The sequence below is a fragment of the Lampetra planeri genome, chromosome 2 (assembly GCF_965212315.1).
Source record: "Lampetra planeri chromosome 2, kcLamPlan1.2.h2, whole genome shotgun sequence".
In the NCBI taxonomy this organism is placed as follows: Eukaryota; Metazoa; Chordata; class Hyperoartia; order Petromyzontiformes; family Petromyzontidae; genus Lampetra; species Lampetra planeri.
In genome coordinates, this window is record NC_136108.1 from 13,862,287 (window position 1) to 13,886,308 (window position 24,022).

General features: G+C 42.5%; 1 protein-coding gene across 2 annotated transcripts; it reads right to left on the minus strand.

The window, feature by feature from the left end:
• Positions 1-7,002: 7,002 nt before the first annotated feature.
• LOC144728578 (V-type proton ATPase 116 kDa subunit a 4-like) lies at positions 7,003-23,083 on the minus strand. Of its 2 annotated transcripts, none has more exons than XM_078608110.1 (21): positions 22,840-23,083; positions 19,711-19,843; positions 18,745-18,823; positions 17,734-17,831; positions 16,920-17,048; positions 16,105-16,205; positions 15,545-15,671; positions 14,611-14,693; positions 14,394-14,487; positions 13,905-14,117; positions 12,790-12,940; positions 12,407-12,546; positions 12,040-12,200; positions 11,585-11,678; positions 10,829-10,947; positions 9,962-10,178; positions 9,608-9,715; positions 9,054-9,194; positions 8,673-8,793; positions 7,977-8,148; positions 7,003-7,465 (listed from the first exon to the last, which is right to left on the minus strand). In XM_078608110.1, exons 2-21 carry the CDS (start codon positions 19,825-19,827, stop codon positions 7,372-7,374), a joined length of 2,559 nt encoding a protein of 852 aa, XP_078464236.1. In that variant the 5' UTR covers positions 19,828-19,843; positions 22,840-23,083; the 3' UTR covers positions 7,003-7,371. The 2 variants fall into 2 exon arrangements, with proteins under 2 accessions (XP_078464236.1, XP_078464244.1); XM_078608118.1 differs by having other exon boundaries at positions 22,825-22,914.
• Positions 23,084-24,022: the final 939 nt, after the last annotated feature.

A 24,022-nucleotide genomic window follows, 5' to 3' on the forward strand; every position in this document is an offset into this window, starting at 1 on the left:
CCAGACAATTTAATATCCCCGATACAAATTATGGCTCGAATCTGTCCGATGATGCCAAGTGAGCCCCCGTTAGCAGCAAAGAATGGCACGTTAACAGGCATCAAAGGACGGCTCTGGGCAGGGAGAATATTGTAAATTAACTCCGAAATAATGGTCGCCGATGCTCCCGTATCGACCAGGATGCGCACCTCGACCCCGTCGATGTGCCCCACAACGGCCGACGACCCGGACGACGCGGCTACAACGCGATGGGCCAACACGAACCACTGGCTGGGTTCAATCTGAGTACCCAGAGCGGTGCGTGTTGGTGCGATGGTGCGCGATATTGGCCCCCCAATCGGTGCGGTGTTTGAGTGTGTGGCGGGTGTGTGCGTGGGCCAAACATGTGAGGTGCCGCGACTCGCCGGGTTATGATGATGGAGCTTGGGAAGAGGGCCGGCGTCCCGTCGAGGTGTCGTCCCGCGCTGCCGAGGAGAGCGGCACCCCGAGGCGACATGGCCCCGGATGCCGCAGTTGTAGCAGCGCGGGAGCGCTGGTGACGACGACGGATGATCGGGATGGCTCGAGCCGCCCCGGTCCGCCCGTACTCCCGCTCCCTGCCGCCGTTGATGGTCGATGGCGCAGATCTCCTCCGCCGGGAGGGTGGCTGCGGCCACGGTACGCCCGCTCGCCGCCTTGCTGGCCTTGCGTCGTTGCGCGAGCAGGTTTGCGTGGAGGAGTCGTGCTGCTTGGAGGGAGCACATTTCCGCGTCGTCCTGTGCGACGATGACGATCTCCAAGTCGTCCGCCAGCAGGAGTATCTTCTCTGTAACCATGGCGTCGACACCTTCGTTGTCCATCCGTGGAAAGGCCGCCTTTGCCAGTGCCAGGAGGCTTGTGCGGTACGCCAGAGGCGACTCCTTTGCCCCCCGCTGGCGATCGTAGAAGAGTTGGCGACAGTCTGACAGCGGACCGTAAACTGCAGCCAGCACCTGCATCGCCGTCTGCAGCGTAGAGCGCCTCTCTTTCGGTGCCGATGTTAAAGTGGCGAGAGCGTCGCTGTCGATGAGTGCTGGCAGCGCGCGGAGAGCCTCGGCGTCCGTCCACTTCGCCATCTCCTGGTGTGCGAGGAAGCGCCGCTGGAAGCCGCCCCAGTCGCCTTCCTCGCCCACAAATTCTTTGAGTGGAGGCAGTCGCTGATGTAGCGCAGCGGCTGCCGCAGAAGGTCGCCCTTCCTCGTCCCCCTCACCCGGCTCTGCTTCGGCGCGCACGACCGATGGCATCGCCGGTCGCACCCGTGGTGACGTCCCGTCCGTTGGCGATGACGCAGCAGGTACTGTATGCCCGCCGTTGGACGCGATGCTCAGGCCGGCCACGCCCTCAACTGCAGCTGCGGTGATGGCGGGATTTTCAAATTGGTGTTCCGCCGAAATGGCGGGAAGGCGCTGTGGTCGTCGGCTTTCGTCGCCCCGTGGCGGTCCAGCAGCCCCCAGCTGAGTGATGTGGTCCAGCATGCTGGCAGCGGCGTGCAGCAGCTCCATCAGCTTGGCGTACGCCTGCCTCAGCCCCTCTGCCGACACCTCTCCACCCTCCTGTTGCTGCGGCGTAGCCGTATCTGGCCCCGACTGCTCCGTGCTCTCTTCACCCGTCCCGGGCTCTCCGACTGCAGCGGTGTCCTCCGCCCCCGGTATCCTGACCCGAGCTGACCAGCGCGTGTCCATGTTCATAGATTTTTACTTCTGACACCAGATGTAATACCGTTGAGGACTCTTGGACACCCGGGGTTGAGGCACACGTATTTATTCCGCAACAGTTGTCACAACCGCGGACATACAATACTGGAGGGGGTATCGGCCCCCTCACCCGGCTAGCTGGAAATACACTGCTAGCTATCTCTGACCTACCTCCTAGTCCTCCACTAACGGGCTAGGGGAGGCTGTCTGGCCCGACACTGGTAAGTCGGGCTACGGTACCCGGAGTCCCAGAGCACTAGCTCTGGTTCTCGGGACCACGCCGCTGGCTCGGTCCTGCGCGGCCCTGACAAGGGCGGCGTCCCAGGGGAGTCCAGGGCTCTAGCTAGACGATCTTCGGTCTTTACTGGTTTAGCTTTAACATTCTGCCCCGAGCCCTCTGACACATCCCCCTTTATACTCAACCCCCGCTGAGGGGTGGGGCCCCGGGCTGCCTGGTGCGGACGTCGTTGAGAGCACCCCCCCCGTGCACTCACGTAGCCCTGCCCACTGTGTTTGTTTCCCATAAGCTGCCATGCATAACGGCTTTCTCTCTAACACCCCTACAATGGTAACAAGTACCCGTCTCTTCCCCTGGCTCACTTGGTGCACCTCAAAGAGGATTACAACATCATCAAGACCTTGCTGGACGCCTTTAAGTATGATGAGTATGGCTGGGAGGTCATCGGAGACTTCAAAATGGTGGCATTCCTGATGGGTCTCCAAGGCGGTTTTACCAAGTTCCCCTGCTATCTTTGCCTTTGGGACAGCAGAGACACCAAGGCGCACCACCATATGGCGGGACTGGCCACAGCGGACCGAGTTTTCTGTGGGGAGGAAGGTCAAGTGGGAGCCACTGGTGGACCCCCAGAAGGTGCTGATGCCACCACTGCACATCAAATTGGGCCTTATGAAACAATTTGTCAGAGCTGTAGATAAGGAGTCAGCAGCCTTCAAGTACCTTCAAGACTTCTTCCCTAAGCTGTCTGAGGCAAAGGTCAAAGCCGGTGTCTTCGTCGGACCACAGCTAAAGAAGATCCTGAAGTGAAGTGAATTCCCCAAGAAGCTCACTCGTAAGGAGAAAGGAGCTTGGGACAGCTTTGTCGCAGTAGTTCGTGGCTTCCTGGGCAATCACAATGTCGAAAACTGTGGAGCTGGTTGAGACTGGTGTAGGATGTCCCTCAAAGTCCATATCCTTGATGCGCATCTTGATAAATTCGAGGAGAACATGGGAGCGTACTCGGAGGAGCAAGCCGAGCGCTTCCACCAGGATATACTGGACTTTGAACGCAGCTACCAAGGACATTATAACCAGAAAATGATGGGAGATGACATTTGGGAGCTGATTCGTGAAAGTGATATACAGTATAATCAAATCTAGAAAAACTACTCATTTCTAAATCTTTTGTAGTAATTTGTGTCTTACTTTAGTATAAATACATGTTAATTTTGATTCATATGTTTTTTTTACTTTATGTGAACGAAAAAACACAAATTCGCCGGTTTTCTCATTGAAAATGGGTAAATTTCAAAATATCACTGTCCTGGTCACAAAAGCAAAGTTTGTGGGGAATAATAACCATTTTCTATACTTTTTAGGCATAAGCAATTAAGAAATAATACTACTCAGGAACAAAAATTATGTTACATAGTGTTTTCGAACACCAATTAGATTCCTTTTGCAAGGAATCAATTCTGCATTAACCACACGTACCCGTGAACATACAATGGACTTGTGAACATGCAAACAATGTTCACAAATACGTGTGGTTAATGCAGAATTGATTCCTTGCGAAAGGACTATTTGGTGTTTGAACATCTTAACACCTGTTTTATTGCAACAAAGGATCAAACCAATTCTTATTTTTCATACTTTGAAACTGCCAAAAAAAGGTTCAATGATATGCTTGACGTTAAACTATATCAACTACAGCGACGTACAAACTGGGTGCCCTTCCCAGATAGTGAACGACATTTTTATTTCAAAAGTGTGTTTATTATGGTATTATTGATTTGCTGAGTTGTAAATAAATTGATATGAATGTTAATATACAATCTGAGAGCACTAACCGAATTGTATGTGGATGGCTAAGGCTTTTAAGGGCACGTGTTTGCCAAGTTGCATACATCAGGTAAGTATATACCTTCGGAAATGCTACTCCATATATATTTAAATTAATATATTTTTGATTTGGGTAGCCTTCCATCATATCCCAAATTGCGGCTTTTGTCAGAATTGAGAGATCTTTCCGTATTCATAACGGTTACAAACCATTATATTACGTGATTTTGGACAGCAGACTTAATAATGGTTTGAATAGGTTTTACCCTTTCTGGCAATTAAACAGGTGTTAAGATGTTCAAACACCAAATAGAACCTTTTGCAAGGGATCATATCTGCATTAACCATAAGTACTTGTGGTGAACATGCAAACAAACATGATCTGATAATATATGCAAAGGTTTCTATTTGCTGTTTAAACATCTTAACACATCTGTTTTATTGCCAGAAAGGGTAAAACCTATTCTTATTTTTTCATACTTTGATACTGGCAAAAGGTCCCATTTTGTAGCTGCTCACCCCGAGCTGTAAATGCTCTGATTGCATTGTCTTTGTACTGTTCGCCTTTTGGCGTTCTCTGGTTTGACACTGGTGAGACTAGGCCCTCAAGAAGTCTTTCTCAGGTGTAGATCAATCAGTTTCAAAGACAACGCATATATTATCAGAGCATGTTTGTTTGCACGTTCGCCTGTTTCATTGCCAGAAAAGGGTAAAATCAATTGTTTTTTCATACTGGCAAAAAGGTCCCATTTAATTACGTGGTTATATGCAATTAAATTATGGTAACCAATACGAAGGAATGCAAATGTAAAAGTGTGAGAAATAAATCCAAGCGTAGAGAGATGCAGACATTAGAACAAATTAGGGAACATGCGTAGGTTAATGAAAATTCAAACCGTGAAGAATTTGTCGGTTCGGGTAGAACAGTATCGCTCGATGCAACGATGACAGATGGTCACTAATCTCCATAATCGAGGTTTTTAGGTTAGATCACGTAAATGTAAATGTTTTTTTTAAACCCGCCACCACCCGACACAGTAAGGTTTGTCACGTAAACAGAAGATGCCAATTAATTACTAGTACAGTACACTGGTGTGTTGGAGAGTAAATCCACAACATTTACAATTCGATTACGACGTTTCGTCAGTAATTACAACTAGCATCATCAGGAGATAGCCAGATTTGTGGAGAAATCCTGTGTGCCCATCAGGTGCGAAGGCTGGTGAGGGGGGATTAGTGAATGCATATCAATTACAATGAATATTCATTACCAGCTGGTTTATTAATATGGTAATCAACATACACAATAAGGAGTGGCGGCAGCCATGAACTTGGGGCATGTCTCATTGACAGGTAGCAGTGAGACAGACAATGGTTTCGCCAATATTAGGACTCATCTGTACACTGGTCACAAATATACAGATTTAGCAAAGGCTGCGTCTGGGAATCAGATGCGGTATGCAGTACCCAATTCTGTACTATGGGGGCCAAATTAGCCTGGGGCTAATGCCAACAATAATCGTAATTGGTAAATGACGTAAAACAACCCATCATGAGTCCTAATGAGAACGACATTTGTCTCCAGTAGTCTCTGTCTCATTTGTGCCTGTCATTCACATTTACTCAAATTTATGTAATGGTGACCTAAGACAAGACCACAATGCAGTTCATGAACTAATTATGTTTTTTGCATATCGCGCATAGACTTATTTATGCACAGATTAATTGTAAATCATAGGATGCAGAACACAAATCGTGGAAACAAAAGTGGACAATAGACGTGCTAGTCCAACTGTCGCCCTCCAACAATAACGGAGGACAGAAGGAGCGACGCTCACAACAACGAGCGGATCGTCGGGCATCTAAAATGCAGTAAGTTGGCACAGTTGGGTTTATCTTGCCAGCCTGAGTCAGTCAACCCGTGGCATCTGGGATCTGTCCCTTGACCACCTGCCCCCAGCGACCCCTCGACACTTCACGTGGCCTCAAAGTGTACCTAGCCTGTCCCAGGCGCCGTGGTGACGTCACCGCCACTTAGTGGCGAACAGGCGGATGTTGGAATGTCACGATGTGTGCCGGCCTCGTTATTCGCGGTCCGTCACCGTGGTTATATTGTGATGGCACGACTGTAGTTGGCATAGAAACCGTTCTGCGGAGCTCTGTACGTTGCCACAAGGGGGCAGCAAATCACTACTCGAGTGGATGAGGGTTGTTTTAGGCTCCTTGCACTTGACTCCTGCTTTTAAATTACTGTAATTGACACCAATAATTGGAACCATCTTTTTGAATGACTACAACACAAGCAACATATCGTCAATGTATAAGATATCGTTGCTATATACGACCTAATTCTTCAAATGTATTGTACACAATGTGTGTACTGTGTAGATCTTACTGGATGTAAGGTCTGCACAGTACACAGGTTTTTGGTTAGATCAAAACACATGTGTTTCATATCTATATAAACTTTATACCCTTAAAGTATATGCACGTAGGACCCATTAAAATGTGTTCCAGGTCTGGTTTTGTTTTTCTGTAACCTGCACCACGTTGCTTAATTCAATGCATCAACGATTCCGTTGCGCCAAAAAGAACCGTATTAAGTATACATTGGTGATGAGGCTTGCATAATTACAGCAGTAATTTCAGATTATATTTTAATTCAGTGACCATTGCAACATATCAAGTATATTCTTTATGATTTCGTATCCCAAAGATACAACTTTGATATAACTGAACTTAATTTAACAATGCAACATACTGGGTTAGCCAAGATTATAAATATATAGCTTTCGGCATTAATTACCAGCCTTCACAGGCCTTAACATAATTGAGATTAAACGTGCATTCTTCTTCAGAGAGAGTGATCAATCACATCAAGGAAACATAGTCCTCCATACCAACTGCATGGGGTATCATGGACCAACTTACTGCCCACAAATACAGATGAAAAAAAGCCTTTTAAGTCTCGTATGAATGTATTTTGTCCATTACATTATTTCAGTTCATCAAATTGGTTGGAACCAGAGGAAAATGCTTTCTCCTACGCACATGATAAATCCACGAGTTTAACCACATCTGTCTGAGAAAGGATGCTTTTCTAGAACAGCTGGTAGTCATTACTGGTTTGCAACTTTTTATCTTTAAGCAGCATTTTAAAGTAAAAACTCAATTTAAGCCGTTGGATTGGATCATCTAAAGACGTTAAAAGGACACCCACACAAAGACGAATCAAGACTGTCACTTTAATGCAATGGAGCCAACCGGTAATTTTAAATTAGCACAATAGTTATGAATCCATAAACAGTGCTTATGTGTATACAATACTTCCGTATGTACTGCTGGCAAACAACATGTTCTTGTTATGTAATATGTAGTGATCACACTGCATTAAAACAGAGGACGAAGTTAAAAATGATATATAATTTTATTGGTCATGTTACAACCCAGGATGCAAAAGTATGGCTACTGTGTTTTGTAATTTTAAATATCTGTTTCTTTTATCACTGACAGATTGCATTATGGTGTTTAGGTTTATATTTTTTGTTGTAATTATAACCAAGGAAGGCAACCGTTGAAAAAGAATTACGTAGGATTGTTCTAGTCCTCTGTTAGTCCCTCTAGAATGGTCTTAAAGGAAAATGGTGCAAATTTGTAGCCCGATCCTTGGTAGAACTTGTTCTGGAACTCAACCCTGTTGTGAACACACAAACCACGTAAAATGCAGGCTTTATTATTTTGAAATCGCATTGAGTCTAAACTATGAGAATCTTGGTTGGTATGCCATTATTGTTTACTTACTAATGTCAGATGAAGATGATATTGTGGGATGTTAAAATTATTTAATTCAGTAACAGTGCAGGGACCTTAATTTAGCATTCCTCATGAATAGCACTGAGAAGTTTTTGCAAATTAATATAAATAATAACAAAAATAAATCTAGTGTAAACTATATAAAACTACAATACAGATGAGATGACATTGTGAAGATGTATCTAATAATTATTGAAGGATGATTTTGGTATTTGAAATGAAAGCAACTGCATACTGTTGAAAATAGAATGAGCTTAATTTGATGTTTAGAATGACAGTATTTCATAGAGGGGCAGGAAGACTTTGGTGACAGCTATATATATTTTAAAAAATTACACCATTATGCCGACTTGTATGTATGTGTGTGATCAGTTACAGACATTGTAGCATACCAGTGCAGACGAAGTGCATGCAAGAAGGCAGAGAGACCCTCCATTACGAGCAGGATGGCAATTGTGAGCACAGCGAAGGCTGCGAAGATGAGGAATATCCCCACGCAGCCTTTAAAGCTGTTTTTGTGCAGCCCAATGTGCAACACCATGTGCCAGAGAACTTCTGAAAGCTCTATACACGAGCACATACACCCACGCACACGTACAAAATAAATAAAAACTGATATAAAATGTTCCTTAGCAAATCCTCCTTTATAGTTTACATAGTCTAGGAAATTGGTTACGTTTTACTAAAACAAGGCCCTTACCTCATGTTTGTGTAAATAGTTTAAATGATTTGTCATAAAGGATAATTATATTTTAATATTGTAGTTTTCTAACACACAATGGATCACAAAGTAATTCACAGTGCTGTATATGTGTACCATGTGCTGTATAGATAAAGGTGCAGCTCTGCAATTTCTTGCTCACACCACTGCTTGGGGAAGGGCCTCCACGAAACGGAGCTCTAAAATACCCTCTCCAAATATGGTTTTATTTGCTCTACATTACAATGCAGCAAAGTCTTTTGTTCTTTTCAAAGAACCAAAGAGTATGGATTCCTGCAGTCACGAAAGCTTCAAATCAAGATACAATACAGCATTTATCAATATAAAACAATTACATATGGAGATGTACTAAAGGCATATCCACAACCTGCATGTGCCAGGCTGAGGGCCCAGAGACGCAAGTAGGAAGCTGTGTTGGAAATGCAGCCCAGGCAGTACTCGATGGTGTGGATTGCTTGGTGCACAAACTCATCAGCAAAGTTGAACTCCTGGCACAAGACAGGAATGATCATGAGGTTTATTTTTCCTAGATTTTCATAATTGTACTATAAAAACTGTTTTAATTGGATGAAAACATCTTAAAGTAAAAACGCAATGCAGGACCCTCCTGAAAAAGGGTCTTACAACTCTGTGAATCTTCCTGTATAAATAAGTATATTTTTTCTGAGTATATTAATGACAGAGAACAAAATGAAAGGTGTTTGAAAAGGCCTGCAAACGTAAACTGGGCCATGTGGTCATACTTCACCTCATCATGCCCATGCCCATGCCCCCCATCTCTTTCATGCTCCCCGTTCTCTCCGTCGTCATGTTCAGTGTTCTTTGTGGGGAGCATTTGCACCTCCACTTCATCTCGATTTGCCACAGTCCTGTATGAAACATCCCTTACCTGGGCAGCACATACACACATTGTTGTCCATTGCAACTTGATGCATGCGTCAAATACATTGTTTTTCATAACAGCATGTTCACACAAGTCTGCGAGCACATAACTGCACATGTGGGCATGAGTATCAGCAAGAGTGCACACATTGGCAAATCGTGTGTACCTGCACACATACTTGCACGTATATTGGCACGCTGGGCAAACACAGCACAATTTTCTTTGATAAACCACAAAAACAATCCTTGTTCAAAAGGATTCTTTCAATGTTATTTGTATTTCAAAGCTTTTTGGAAAACTTGTCTAAAGGGAATCCCTTAGATTTTTCCACAATGCTATGGTTGTTTTCTGTATAAACAGGGATGACAAAATGTCCTTTTAAGATATTCGGTCGGGGTCCAACAGGAAGACAGACTCACGTTACGATTTGACTTGCGATGCTTGGCTCTCAACACAAAGGGCTTGATAAGGAGCATCCAGGGCACGGTTATCACAGCCAAAACCACGAGGAAAGTCTGAACTTCTTGCTGCAAAAGACAAAAACACAAGTGGAGGTAATTTAAACTCTATAAAGCTTGAATTTTATACAAGGGTATCTGCACAACCCTTGTACGTTGTTTTTATATATATATTTTTGGCCAGTGTTTGTAATAAGGGAATTAAATTATACATGTGTACTTTCCTCTCCTCTAGATCTACCATGACTTTATCCTAATGTGTGGAAGATGGTTGATAGAAATGCAAGTCACATAGGGTTGGCCACATGTCCACACCTGGCTGTTGTAGAGAAATGGGGGCGAATCCTCCCCGTAGCTAAAGAGGAACATGTTGATAAAGTGGATGAGGATGCTTGGTGCTGCCTGGGAGTTGGCTGCACCAAACACGCACCACTTGTACACGATCATGATCAATAGGTAGCCAAAGAGTGCCAGCATGAAGATCATTTCTGGGATGAATTGCAGTACAACGTTCTCTGGCTGATGGAAGAACCTGTGCATGCCACAACCAGTGAAAAACATCGGTCATTCTCACAAAGTGTGCACAGTTTTAAGTGAAATACTTCCCGCATAAAAATTCACTTTGGATGTTGTCTGAGTAAAAAAGTTAAAACACTTTTGCTCAATTATAAGATTTGAAAATAATCAATACATTAGAGCGTAACTGAAAAGGAATATACAATGATGTTGAAATCATCAGTGTGTGTAACCTTTTGAAAGCCCTGATAAGCTGCGTGTTTAAGAATTCCACATAGAAAGTATGCAAAATTCATCCCATATTACGTCAACAGACCTCGTCAAAACTGGAGCTCATACCTCTCCCGAGAATGCATTAGACACTGATAAAATCACGTCTTTACCTCCAGCCGCTTATAGTATTGTGATGATAGTGTATTGTTGTCAAAAAATGACATGCCTGCAAGGTATACAAATCCTATCAATATTAAATAAACCTATAGGATATTCCCAATATAACATAGGCTTTTGCGACCAAAAAACATATCAGGATATTCCTAGTGTGCCCCTTCCATAAGTACTTTGGTTTAAAATAGTTTCAAGTGACATTAAGCAAGCCACTTCTTTACGTGAGATGCAAGAGTTATATTAGCATGACACAATTATGCAGGAAAGTGGGAACCTCACGTATGGTTGAAAAGCCCCAGTACCACTCCAAACGTCATCTGGATAATACCCAGGATGACGGACATCTTCATCTTGTACGAGTTTAAAAAAGTCAGCTTGTTCACAGCCACATTCCATATCTGTAGAAATTAGAAACTCAAATGTTGTCACCGCAAACCCACACAGGAAGGGGGTAGGAGGAGCGTTAATGCAACCCTGCTTATTATGTGACATAATAGGGGGATAGATGTGTGGAGAATCGCAATATGTTGTGGATCAACTACCATAAGTGTGAAATTCCTCAATGCATCCTCAATACAGGTGAGGTGCATATGAATGTGATGGAAATTCATTAGCGCACAGATATATATTTATGGATTTCAAGGGCCAAGTATAGTGTTGGAAATAATGAAAAATGCTCAGCAAACGAACACGGTTTTCCACATTGCAGTTTAAATCTTGTCGTGTCCTTGCAGTGTGCCAATTACTGTTCAGGTAATCGCCTTATGCTCTTAAAAAATATTTTAATGTAAGGTATATCGCGGAATGTGCAAAACTTGTGCAAACCATTGAAATCATTCATGGTGATGAGAGGAAAGCAGGTATGCAGAGCTTTTCAGTATAGGACTCAGTGATAAATGAGTACATGTTTGTTTCTTGAACTCAGTCTTGGGCATGTGCAATCAGCTGAAGAGTAGATTGTGAGCTGTTCATGGTAAACAGTAGTGTGGAGCTGGGCATAGCATGAGGTGAGTACGTGTTGTCGTTGAGACTCACGGGGTCAAGGCCAAAGGGATACGGCTGGCCAGAATAAACTCCAGGGATAGCAGGATCCAGCTGAAGCACGCTCGAATGGTGTAGAGTATGATTTCTGTCAGGGACAAAGCACAGATCAATAGGGCAACGTGCACTTCGACACTTGTAGCAATACTAATAAAATGTCTACAATTACAAATATACCACCCTTAAAAAAACATTACAACCCTTTAAAATAAAGTGCACAACCTCACATTCTGGCTTTAGTATTCTGTCAATATCAAACGCAGTAAAATAGCACATACATTACTCTGTCAAGTAAGATTGCTTTAAGTTATTCTGAAAAAATACCGTAGGCTAGACATTCTATTTAACGTGTCAAAATCTGGAATATGGATAATGGCATTTGATGACTGCGATGTTGATCGTTAAATTCTCCATAAAACATGCATGGCTGACATAGTGTTAGGACTCACCCCCATGGTCCTGTGGGATGGAACATGGCATTGACACTCCAGCTGGAGCCGAATATGTCGAAGGCCTTGGAGAAGCAGTCATTGTAGATGAGGCCCGTGTACATGGAGAAGGCTCCCATCAGCAGGATGATGTAGCGGCCACCGAAAAATGTATTCCAGATCTGAATGTCACGCATGTCATGGCAATAAGATAAAGGTGAACAGTATGACAGGGCACTGTCATTAACCAAAAAGCAGTAGCAGCTCTTGGCAGTATGTGGTTACATGTTTTAAAGGTGTGTTCGCTCAATTTAGCTTGCTGCTGAAAATAACAGTTTCGTCAGGCATCCCGAGGTCCAGCTGCTCAAATGCTGTATATGAAGATCACCTCATTGTCTGACTTGGTCTCAGTGAGGCTCTTCTCGTAGATCACCATGAATAACGCTGCTAGGAACATGATCAACCCATGCCCGAAATCGCCGAACATCACAGCGAACAGGAAGGGGAAGGTGATGATAGTGTAGGGAGCTGTTGGGAAACACAATAAGTGTTGGCTTGTAAAATTAAACACACGAACAGCCTACAAGATGAGCCATACCAATACAGACACAACTCGCAGTAGCAACAAAGCAATTACTTTACAATGAAGTAAAATTGCATTTTTAAAACAATATATAGAAATAGCTCAACTGATGTTTTGCTTTTACAGCAATATAAACCAGTTTAAATTAAAAAAATGCTTATTTTGCATTGACACTGAATGGGGCCTACCAGGGTTCATCTCGAGGTATTTGCTCACGCCATACGCATCCACGATGTTCTGAAAGCCTGAGGTGAACTTGTTGGTGCGATTGAAGGTGGGTGGAAGCTGCTTGGTGGTCATGCGGTTCAGTATGGGGGGCATCACGGCCCCACTCTTCTCCTGCAATAGGTGGCACGAATTAGAAAGAGTGTTAGGGATGGGGGAAAGCAAAACATCGGCAACATCGAAGTGTTTCCTTGGATAATATTATAAATCATTTGTTTTTTCAATCTTTTGGAAAGGAGACTTAAGATTACAGCTGAGTGTTGATTGTTCAATAACAGCCTTCTCTGCCTTGTTATTATCAGATTTTCTTTCTAGTTTATGAATAGTTCTTCATTATTTTCTTCGATAAACATTACTTTTGAATATGCACATTGCTCCTTCCCGTAATATTGCTCGTGAAAAAAAAGGATAGAATATCGAAAAAACTGCGATGTTCTTGTTCTGAACTTTTTAGTATATGTAAATGTTTTTCACTAACAACATCGAGTGTTCAAAATATCGTGCGTTTTTTCTTTCGACGTCCCATCCTTAATGAGCATGCAGCGCACATCCTCGCATCATCACCGAGGGACTACTCTGAATGAGGGAAGCCCTCACTCAGGCGGAGCAACCTGAAACAAGTAATCTCCTGGAGCTCAGCAGGGGGCTCACTTGAGCTGAGCAAAATGTGTCAGGCCCAAGGTTACAATAGCTCTCTGGGCAAAACGCACTAAATAATACATATTTTACGAATAGAACAACGTAAAGGATTGTGCGATGCCTTTTTAATAATTGAAATACACAGAAATAAATGGGTGCATGACTTAACATGAATCTTCCTGTAGTGGCTACACGCTCAGTCACGTGACATATTCGACGAACGAAACCCAAAGCACTTCCATACTTACATATTACGAATTCTCTGTGTGTCATCCACTGTTTTATTTATTCAAAACATTAACCAACTTGTCTTCTGTCATGGTGTCATGTCCCCGCATTATTTGTGCTTTCAGGTGTTCGGTATGTCGACTTTTAAACCGCCTGTATATTTAGAAGCATATTTAATTTAATGTACATTTGCTATCCATGCAGTACTCACCGTGCCAGAAACGAGGGCGGCCTGGATGGTCTGGAGGTCCAGGACAGGACACCAAATTTCAGCAATGTGACACTTCTGAGTGACATCAATGTTGCACATGTTGAGCGTGTGGTAGATGGCCTTCATCTTCTGCACTTTGGTTCTCCACTCATACAGAGTCTCAGCAGCTGAGGCCAAGGCTTGCTGCCTGTGCATCTCCGTCTGGCCCAGCACCTACCCCACATGAGACACGCACCACAGTTGAGGCACCAGTGTGGATTTCAAATGCCATCACTGTGGTGTCAGGATTGACCAAGGACGAGGTGAGACGAGCTGTGAAGACTGTCTGCTCATCAGGGTGGGACACTGGATGTATGCCGTATGTTAGTTGCCATGAAAAGTGGTGCAAGGTGCGGTGTGTGCACTACAAGGCAAATTGTGCATGGTATACACGTGGTGCCTGGGCGAAATAAGAGGCATGGGTATTCAAATGTGGATTGGAGTCCTCACCGACTTTAGGTCCTCAATGCGTGTGTTGACATTCGCCACCATGTCCGTGCGCTCCTGAATTGAATCTGGGCACGGATAGATGGTGGCTCGGAACCTAGAGACACGTTACACAGCACAATCATAAGCTGAGCTCTGAATAACAGTGAAGTGGATCAGAATAACTTTTTTGGCATTTTTGCGAACAGGATAGAAGTACAATAAACTGCAGTTGACTCACCCATCACAAATTTTGTTTACTTTGCTCTTCAGCTGGTCTCCTTGGAAAAACACAATGAACATGTTCTTGTATATTTGCTCTCCCTAGAAATAAGAAAATGGAGAGTGAGTCAAGAGCAAATTTCAACACAAAATGGTTCCATATTTCAAATCTGCCTCTTCCAAATCCAGACAATGTTGAGCAATATAAATATTTCATAAACATTCACTGTATAAACTAACGTTTTATTGATAATTTCATTTAAAAAAACCTACCTTATATTTAATACAGTTAAAAGACAACATCTGCAAAATTTTATGAATAACCAAAGCTAAATTGTAATTACTCCCATATGATGGCATGATATAAATTGTTATTACAGTATTACTAATACTTGGATGAACGTCTGCTTGAGAAAACCGGATGTTGTAATGCTTGGGATGCGAGGTACCTAGAATATGGCAGTAGAGCAATATATTCCTGAATTAATCTATGCAGAGCTTTGATAATTATTGTCCCCCCGTAAGCAAGAGCTTGTTTCTGGGTACTTCAGTTTCGTCTTACACGCAAAATTTTCATGAATAGACGTGGAAAAACAATCCAATGCAAGGCCCTCCTGAAAATTAGTCCTCAGACTAAGTGAAGCTTTGCTGGGAGTTAAAGGGCCTTAATATTACATAGGGCATGGGTTCTGTTGGGAAAAGTGGGCGTCGGTAGACACGTCGCTGGTCAATACTAACGTCAGAGTGGCAGCCAAAAAAGACGGAACGCGCCAGATAAAATCAGCTTGTGTGTATGTACATGATGGGTCACTACATCCCAGCACCGTGAGCGACTGTGGCGACATAGGGATGCCTGCATCCAGCAGCGGATTAGTCATGTCTGATGATGACGATGGTGATGAATGGAAAGGGATATGGCAGTGGTGTGCGTGAAGATGGGGAGGAGGCCGCACCGTGACGGGGTCCTCGAGTGGCGTCTCGATCTCAGAGTGCCGGAACAACACATTGCCGTGGCAGAAGCGCCACAGCAGCCGCTCGAAGGCCGACACTCGATCACGCATGACCACACCCGTAAGGAAGCTACACAGCAGCATCCGCAAAAGAAAAAAATCGTCATTGAGTGACAAATGTAAGGTCTATTTTGTTACAAATTCTCTAATACGTTCGACAAATCACTGTTTTTGCCTCGCCATTGGTGCGGTGGTGCAATGGTGAGCGCATTGTTCTACGAACGCAGCGGCCTGAGTTCAATTCCTGGCCAATGCCGACATCGTGTTGAGTAATATCTGAACCAGCCCTGGGCTTCTTCCCTTCATCAACTTGTACTGACCAGTGTGGTTAAGTATGGCCAAATAACACATACAACTGACACAGCATGGGTAGGCCTTCATCCCGCAAAGAATCAAGCTGTAAATTAAATATTTTACATTAGTTTATCCTCCACCATAAAAGTTTATATTAAACGTGATTAGAGAACTGAGATGTAGAGAGGACAGTGAGTCATGTGATTCACCCAAGCTTGAGAATGTTGCCCAGTTGTCCTGCGGTTGATGGCGCATCCATAAGCCTCTGCATCTCATCTGTCACTCCGGTCTCAAACATGCTGAAATCAGCCTGAAAAGCATAACATTCTCATTACACGACTGAATAATATATGTTTTTTAATTCACAATTACTGTTACAGTCATGCAGAATTAGAATCTGTATTTATCCTGGAGAAATCCGATGAGCTATGAAGCTTCTTTGTCACAGATGTCCAGCAGGAGCAAGTCATGAAGTTACAAGAACAAAATGCAATCAACGTTAAATGATGTAGAAAATAATTTGGAGTCGATATAAATGCAGTACCATAGTGTGAAATGAAATACATGCGTAGCATACCAGGAAAAGTATGATTTTTTTTTTTATAATTCACAAGTTCGTAACTGATGTGTCATTTAATCTGACTGGGCATGTGGTGGCCTATATTAATAGCCCATTTTGTGAAATATCATTTACAACCTTTATTGTTTTAGAGTTCAAAACTGCAAAACAAATAAAAATGTATTTTTATCAGCTATACATTTTAAGAATCCATAGGCCAATAAGCCCTATATATAGGTAATTTGAGAGCGCCTGCATATTATACGATCCAAAAGCCCCTTGTATTGTATGGATGTAATATGAATTATGTACAGTACTTTGTCATATGACATCACGAAGGAGCCAAGTGCTGCCTATGAAACACGATTCAGTTGTAGATTTTGGGCAATATGTGCTCACAGATGAAAAAAAAGTTAAAAAAAAGACTGAACAACCCATGCACAGTGCAATGTGTAGGGTATGTACAGCCTGGAAGAAGTCGTTTATCTTGTCCAGAAGTTGTTGTAGCTCTGTGAGTTCCAGGAAGTTCAACTTCAGCATCTCCTGGTTTGAGTTCACCTCCTTTAGCTCCATCTCCAGCCTCTCGAGAAGAGACTGTCAGCGCACATGTCACGCGAACATGTGCAAACAATGACACGCAAAGGCCTTCATTAATAACCATTTTAATTTCACTCTCATTTGTGTGCAAGATAAGATGGAAATATTCCACATGAACCAAACAAGCGACTCGTAATGGTTGAGAATCTATTACTACCACTGCAATGGCTTATTTATTGGAAAATATAAATGACGCTATTATTTATATTAATGTCTCTGTCTGAGCATGGACAGACAGCGGGAAAGCATGAAATTGTGACGTATAATTTGAGAAAACATTTTACAATCATGCCTTAAAATGGTTTTATAATTATCCACATGCTGTGTGCATTCAATAGTTATTTTGCATACACACATTGGCTCTGAAAATGCATTTTCGGTGGTAAACGTGTGTGGAATCTAGAAAACCAAAATGGAATTCCGTGTGGCATTATTGTATGCAATAATGTGCTGGGCTTGCTGGTTTAGTAACTTTGTAATATATTGGACTGTAGTAAAAACTGCCATGCCAAATATCCCTTGGATCTCTTTTAGGAATGACGGGAGTGTTTATGCAAATGAGTCGGTCTCACAGTCTCAGCACACACAGTGTGAATCGGCAATCAGCCTGCACATTACAGCTTGTCGCCACACAACAAATTATCTTGTTTTTTTATGGAGTAAAATAGAATCACCTCCTCACCTCCAGATCTATCATCTCCCGTGGCAGTGGAGCCTCCTGATTGCTGTGTTGTAGCTTTACGGTCATGTTAGACTTAGAAATTTCCTTCTCCAAGAACCCTGAAAGTACGCACACGTTTACAAAACACATCAGGGACCATCTGGGCCTCGACAGAGCCAGAATTTTAGACAAATAAACATTGGCCCTGATCCATAGTTTCCATTCTCATTAAAGTTTGTAGCGCACGTTGACATGTCTCAGGACTTAGCGTGCATTAGGTGTATTATTGAACACTCGGAAATGTCGTCTCGTTTTCCTGTCACTCTTGAGGATATGAGCTATGCAAGATGAGTCTGATCTTATTGTATTTCCTAAACTATTAGATTGCCCCCTCCAAACAAAACAGGTCAATAGCTGACAAGATGATACCTCACAGCGATGTATCTAGAAGAAAAAGACAGAGATCCCCCGCATATATACAAACACGTGTGCATATATATGCATCAATATATATCGGCAAATGCGGTTTTCATATTCTTTGGGTCTTTCGGTAAAGTCTTTCGGTAAAGTCACGAAAGCTTTAAGTCAAGATTTAAATGCGGTTTTATCCATTTATTTAACTAGCACAGGCAAAACAACCTACAATTATTCATGGTGCTGATCGGGTAATACAAATCTTGTAAATTTGTACTGTCCAATAATAATGTTATGAAAACGTGGACTCGTGTTATATTGTTCATCAACTAATTCTTAAATCGATATAAATGCTGCACCGGGATATCATTTAAGTTAACTATCAACTCTCTGTATTGAGCAGAAATTACGCCATTGCAATCACTCTTGTTTATCTCTGTACACCACTTTACATAAAACGCTTGAAATGTGTATTTATTCATTATTATTATTAAACAAGAGCCGACTAGAAAGCATGAGCGATGGGTAGACAGGGTCGGGGGGGGGGGTATGTAGATGGCAAGCCCCAAGCCAGTGTAAAGGTTAAGGTGGCTTGGGCTCATGATGGTGAACTCTTACGCAGAATCCTCTCCATCTCCTCGCATCGCCGTACATCGTTCACGTACTTCCTCTGGAAGAGATTGACGCCAGCATTCAGCTGCAAGAGAGAGGACATTGCAAGTCACTGGAGTTCGGAGCAATTCAAGTTGAACAAAAAGAAGGCATCGACGTGGAGGGATTGTTAACCTAAGTTTAACAAATTTAGTTTTATATTTCATCGGCAAAAAACTAATGGAAACGTGTAAGTATGCGTTTGTGCATTGATGACACAATGAGATATGGTATTAATTCTAGATTTGAAGCTTTCGTGACTGCAAGAATTCATACTCTTAGGTTTTTTCGGTAAAGTAACGTAGGTGACTACGTGAGATATGGTATTTCAAATGTGTGAATGTCATCATGCGCCGTCGCTAAAACTAAAACATATTGGTTAACGGTGACATCGGCATTTTCAACAGTATCAAGGTGACTGGCCGAACCGGGTGGAGAATAGACTTTCCGACTGCCGCTGGTGCCTCCCCAAGTCTTTCCTGTTTTTGGAAACAACGAGTGACCCCCGGGTTTAAGTTCATAACACGGAGGGGCGGGGGGTCCACTCTATACCGGGGGCGGGGGGGCACTCTATACCAGGTCTGTGTAACGGTGTCAACGGTATGAGAAAAAAAAACCCAAATGTCATTTGTTGAGGGCAAGGAACATTACAACTGGATTATTTTCTATTTGGTTATTTTCACGAGTAAACCCATATGGCTTTAAAGGTTATGGAAATATTCCCAATGCAGGATTTGTGTAAATTCCACAGTGAGCTCATTTTCTTTCCATAGCTGAAGTCTCCCTCTCTGCAATCCCTGAATGCACCTCATTGCTCATTCTATATTGACAAATTTGTCAAGACATCAATTCGTTGCTTAGTCTGCGAGGCTGCAGTGAAGCACGGGAAAACACGAGGAAATTAATTAACATCCCTCGCGGGTTGACACTCACGTCTCGGAACTGCACGAGGCCAAGCTCGCCCAGCTCGCTCACGCAGCTGTAGGCAGCCTCGCTCTGCAGGAACAGCTGCGCCAGGCACATCTCCTCGCTCCGGAACAGGGAACCCATGCCAGAGCGAGATGCACTGCACAGAGATCGGCAAAGGCACACGCTGGCATAGTGAGCGGACGAACAACACGCACACTTTGCACACGTCATTTGGCTCTGTTGATGGTTTATATCCTGGATTACCGGTAAAGCATGAGCCACTCACATGACATAAAACCCACAAATTGTATAGCTATTACAGTATTCATTGAATTCCTAGTCGTTTGTACGTAGCTGCCAATAACATATTTTCAGGCTGCTGTGCTTGCTATACGGGCATAGTCACAGCCTACCAAAGATATTGTTCTGCTCTAAATTTATGAACATGATCTGAACTCCAGAATTCACGAAGGATAGGCTGTCAAACTCTGTACATTGTTAATAGTAAATATATGCCGTTAATTACTGACAACTATGATTTAAAAAAAAAACAGATACAAAGGCTCCATACTAGTAGCTATTAAGCCTGATGAATATCTGTGAGAAAAAACATGTGGATGTAGGAAAACATGCAATAAAATACTAACATAAAAATAACTTTTATAAATGAATATAAACAATACGGTGCATGATAGCCTAGGCAACACACACACACACACTTTGATGAGCTTGATATGAACGTGTGCTCACACACCTGCATCCAGTTGTTGATACAATGGCACAATGAACCATCTGGGCCTTACTATGAAGACCACACTGTTCAATACGAAAAAGCCCCAAAAGCTAAATTAAAGACCTTCGAGCATAAAAAAAACCATGAACATTATTAGCAATCACTAGACTGCCGCGGTTCTCTGTGCTTGCGAAGCCACACATGCACTTCAATCTGATGGCTTCCAGTTCCCAGATACAAACATGAACATGAGAAGCAACCACTACACCGCCGCGGTTCGCTGTGCCTGCGAAGCCACACATGCACTTCAATCTGATGGCTTCCAGATCCCAGAATTAAAGAGTGAAAGCCCTCGGGCCAAATCCTGCCTTTCCAATGAACTACTCTGCTGTTGATTGAGGCGGGAAGGTAACCTTGTGGTGTGGAAACATCAATGGATGTTTTTATCTGATTCTCAAAGGCAAGTGTTGTGGCCATCACACAATGTCAATATAACGAGCTCTGCAACAGACACAGTGTTCTGTGGTCTGAAAGTGAACAACATGTGGCCGGTTACTTGGGGATCAAAACACACACACAAACTCTTGATTAGCAAATTAAAATGAATGTAATTGCTACGATTTAAGTAATGGACTAAACAAGCCGTTATCATGAGAATAGGTTTTCCCCTTTTTTCTGGCAACAAAACAGGTGTTAAGATGTTAAAACACCAAACTGAAACCTTGTACAAGGAATCATGTCTGCATTAACCACATATACTTGTGGTCAGAATGCAAAAAAAAAACATACTCTCATAATATATGCATTCTTTTTGAAACTGATTGGTCGACACCAGAGATAGCTTTCTTTCGAGCCTAGTCTCAAACGGTATTCGATCAGAGGACGCCAAAAGGCATCCTCTGGTCTAACACGCCTTTTGGCGTCCTCTGGTCTAACACCATTTGAGACTTGGCTCGAAAGAAAGCTGTCTCTGGTGTGGACCAATCAGTTTCAAAGCCAATGCATATACTATCAGAGTATGTTTTTGTTTGCATTCTGACCACTAGGATATGTGGTTAATGCAGACATGATTCCTTGTAAAAGGTTGCATTTTGGTGTTTTAACATCTTAACACCTGTTTTGTTGCCAGAAAAAAGGGGAAAACCTATTCTCATATTTTGGTACTGGCAAAGGAGGTCCCATGATGAAGCCGTTATCATTGTTTAGGTCATTAAGTTTATCACCCATTTCTATTGTTGTAAAAAATGTATAATAATTGAAATTATAATTTAGATTTGTAACGCGCACACAGCATTCACTTACTCTGGTAGCGAAAGAGAACGACTCAGAGGTGTGAGGAATCACAAACAAGCGGGACCGCTGCCATGCAATGAACCGGAGCCAACAACTGCCCGAGCTCTGCAGGGTATATGACACCTTGATGCCCATGGGAAGGGAGCATCCACATCATGTGTGTGATCCACCAACCTCCCCCTCCTGCTTCCACAGGACTGGATAACAGGCATGCACCACGACTGCCTAAGCTTAAAACTGAGCTAAGTAGATCCTCGATTTAAAGCTTTCGTGACTGCAGGGATTTATCTTCTTGGTTCTTTCGGTAATGTCACGTAGAAGGGAAGTAATAAAATAATAAAAATAAAACATAATAAAATAAAATAATTCTCACGACGTTTCGGCTACTTCATTCTTCACCTGAAGACGGCTGCTTGCGTTGTAGCCGAAACGTCGTGAGAATTATTTTATTTTATTATGTTTTATTTTTATTATTTTATTACTTCCCTTCTACGTGACATTACCGAAAGAACCAAGAAGATAAGTAGATCCTGTTGCTTTTGTGATATAGTAATCCATTACAAGTCAGTCTCGTTTAATGCTCTTGGATTAACCAAGTGATAGATAGCCCACTGTTTTGTACATTGAACTTAAAATGAAATATTGTGGAGCCCAAAAGATTCCTGGCCATTTTATCGAAGCAAAACTACTCTGGACTATTTATATTTTACATTCAGACTATACTTTTTTTATTTATATTTTTGACCATCTGTCAAATTGGTGTAAAGTAAATGTTATATCCAGAACTGCAGCAAAATATACTGTTCATGGTTTCAGCTACTTTATATTTACATGAACAACCACACTGAATGCTTGAAAACAAGTCAACCGTGATCTTGGACGCAAAACAGTAGGTCCTCCAGAACACAATCCTGAGTTCATTCCATAGGTCCATCATTTCTTGTGCATTCTCTCAGCGTTAAACCACTGAAGCGGTTTGTATAAATTGCCGATTGAAATGTTTCAACATGTGAATTTTGTGTTGATGTTTATTTGGCATTATTTGAATGACGAAACTGTTCATTTGGTTGTGTGTGCAGTACACGTTGAGCAACCAAGTATTATGTACTCACGTGGTGTGTACTCACGGGTATCGTTCTTCGGTGCTGGATGATCTGCGACGTCGCTGTGCAGTGATTTTCTCTCGCGGACTTCAGAAGCAGATAGGTATTTACAAAACGAAGTTTTTGCAGGTAGCTCCTGCTGCATGCTGTGCACTGACTGCATGGTTTAAATAGTGTGGAAACCGGTTTTTAGGTCACGGGGGTTGCTGTAGCACGTCCATGCAGGTGAGTGCAGGTTTTGTCCGTGTCACATGGTGCTTTCAGGTATGTCTGAACCTCCCCGACTACCTGCGTTCAATAAGAGGACCAAGCACAGGCAAGAGGGCATGCCTTTTCTTCTTGACCTACACAACTCTTGCCAATGACTATACAGTCCTCGTGGCTAAATACTGCTGGTACAAAACGCTATCTCGGTGTTCGTATCATAGACCTGGTTGCATTCTTTGAATATGATTCATATAACATTGGGATGACATCCGTGAATATATCTAAAAGAACATTTTGGGTGTGATTGAAGGTATATGTGTGTGGCCTGACACATTTGACCCAACTTTGGAATGTTGCTGTTATTTTTTAAACATTGCTGTGAACGGACATAAGCAGGGTTGATGACTGATTTTACTTGTATTAGGAAGTGTATAATTCATAAAAAATATATCTATGTCGAGGGTTGAAGTTATATTAGTACAGTGGGTATTAACACATGATAAGAGCAGTGGGTGATGAGTGGCATTATTTCATGTTCCTGGTTTGGGAGACTTACACACATTTCTAGTTTCCCAGACTAAGGGTTTATTGTATGATGTTACAAACGTCTAATCGGTATTGAGTTACATAGGCAATTATGTTGGCCACTTTGAAGCTGTTTTTCATCCTGAGAGGTAGGGGGTTTGGGGGAACTTAGTCATTTTCGAAAACATTCATGTCCACCCAGGTTGTTACAATCTGCAATATACATGTGTATATTTCATGGACAATAGCATCTACATTAGCAATATATTTTATAGCTATATATTTTATGGACAGTTAGGAGCATCTTTGACATCTTTGACGGTATGCTTTTTACTCCATTCAATATTGTGAAATTAAAAACAATTACTATGGATCCATAATTGTCTTTGGATACCCACATGAATACTCTGATACAATCCATTGATAGATATACTGAGATTTTGGTTCTTGTTTTTGTTAATCGCTCAGTTAAATC

Bases quoted from the DNA above. Each gene is read 5' to 3' on its own strand.
- LOC144728578 (XM_078608110.1), bottom strand. From the start codon at position 19,827: ATGGGTTCCCTGTTCCGGAGCGAGGAGATGTGCCTGGCGCAGCTGTTC. The intron at 18,824-19,710 runs GTGAGTGTCAAC...TCTCTCTTGCAG, and splicing joins GCCTCGTGCAGTTCCGAGAC to CTGAATGCTGGCGTCAATCT. The intron at 12,547-12,789 runs GTAGGCCCCATT...GTTTCCCAACAG, and splicing joins ATACCTCGAGATGAACCCTG to CTCCCTACACTATCATCACC.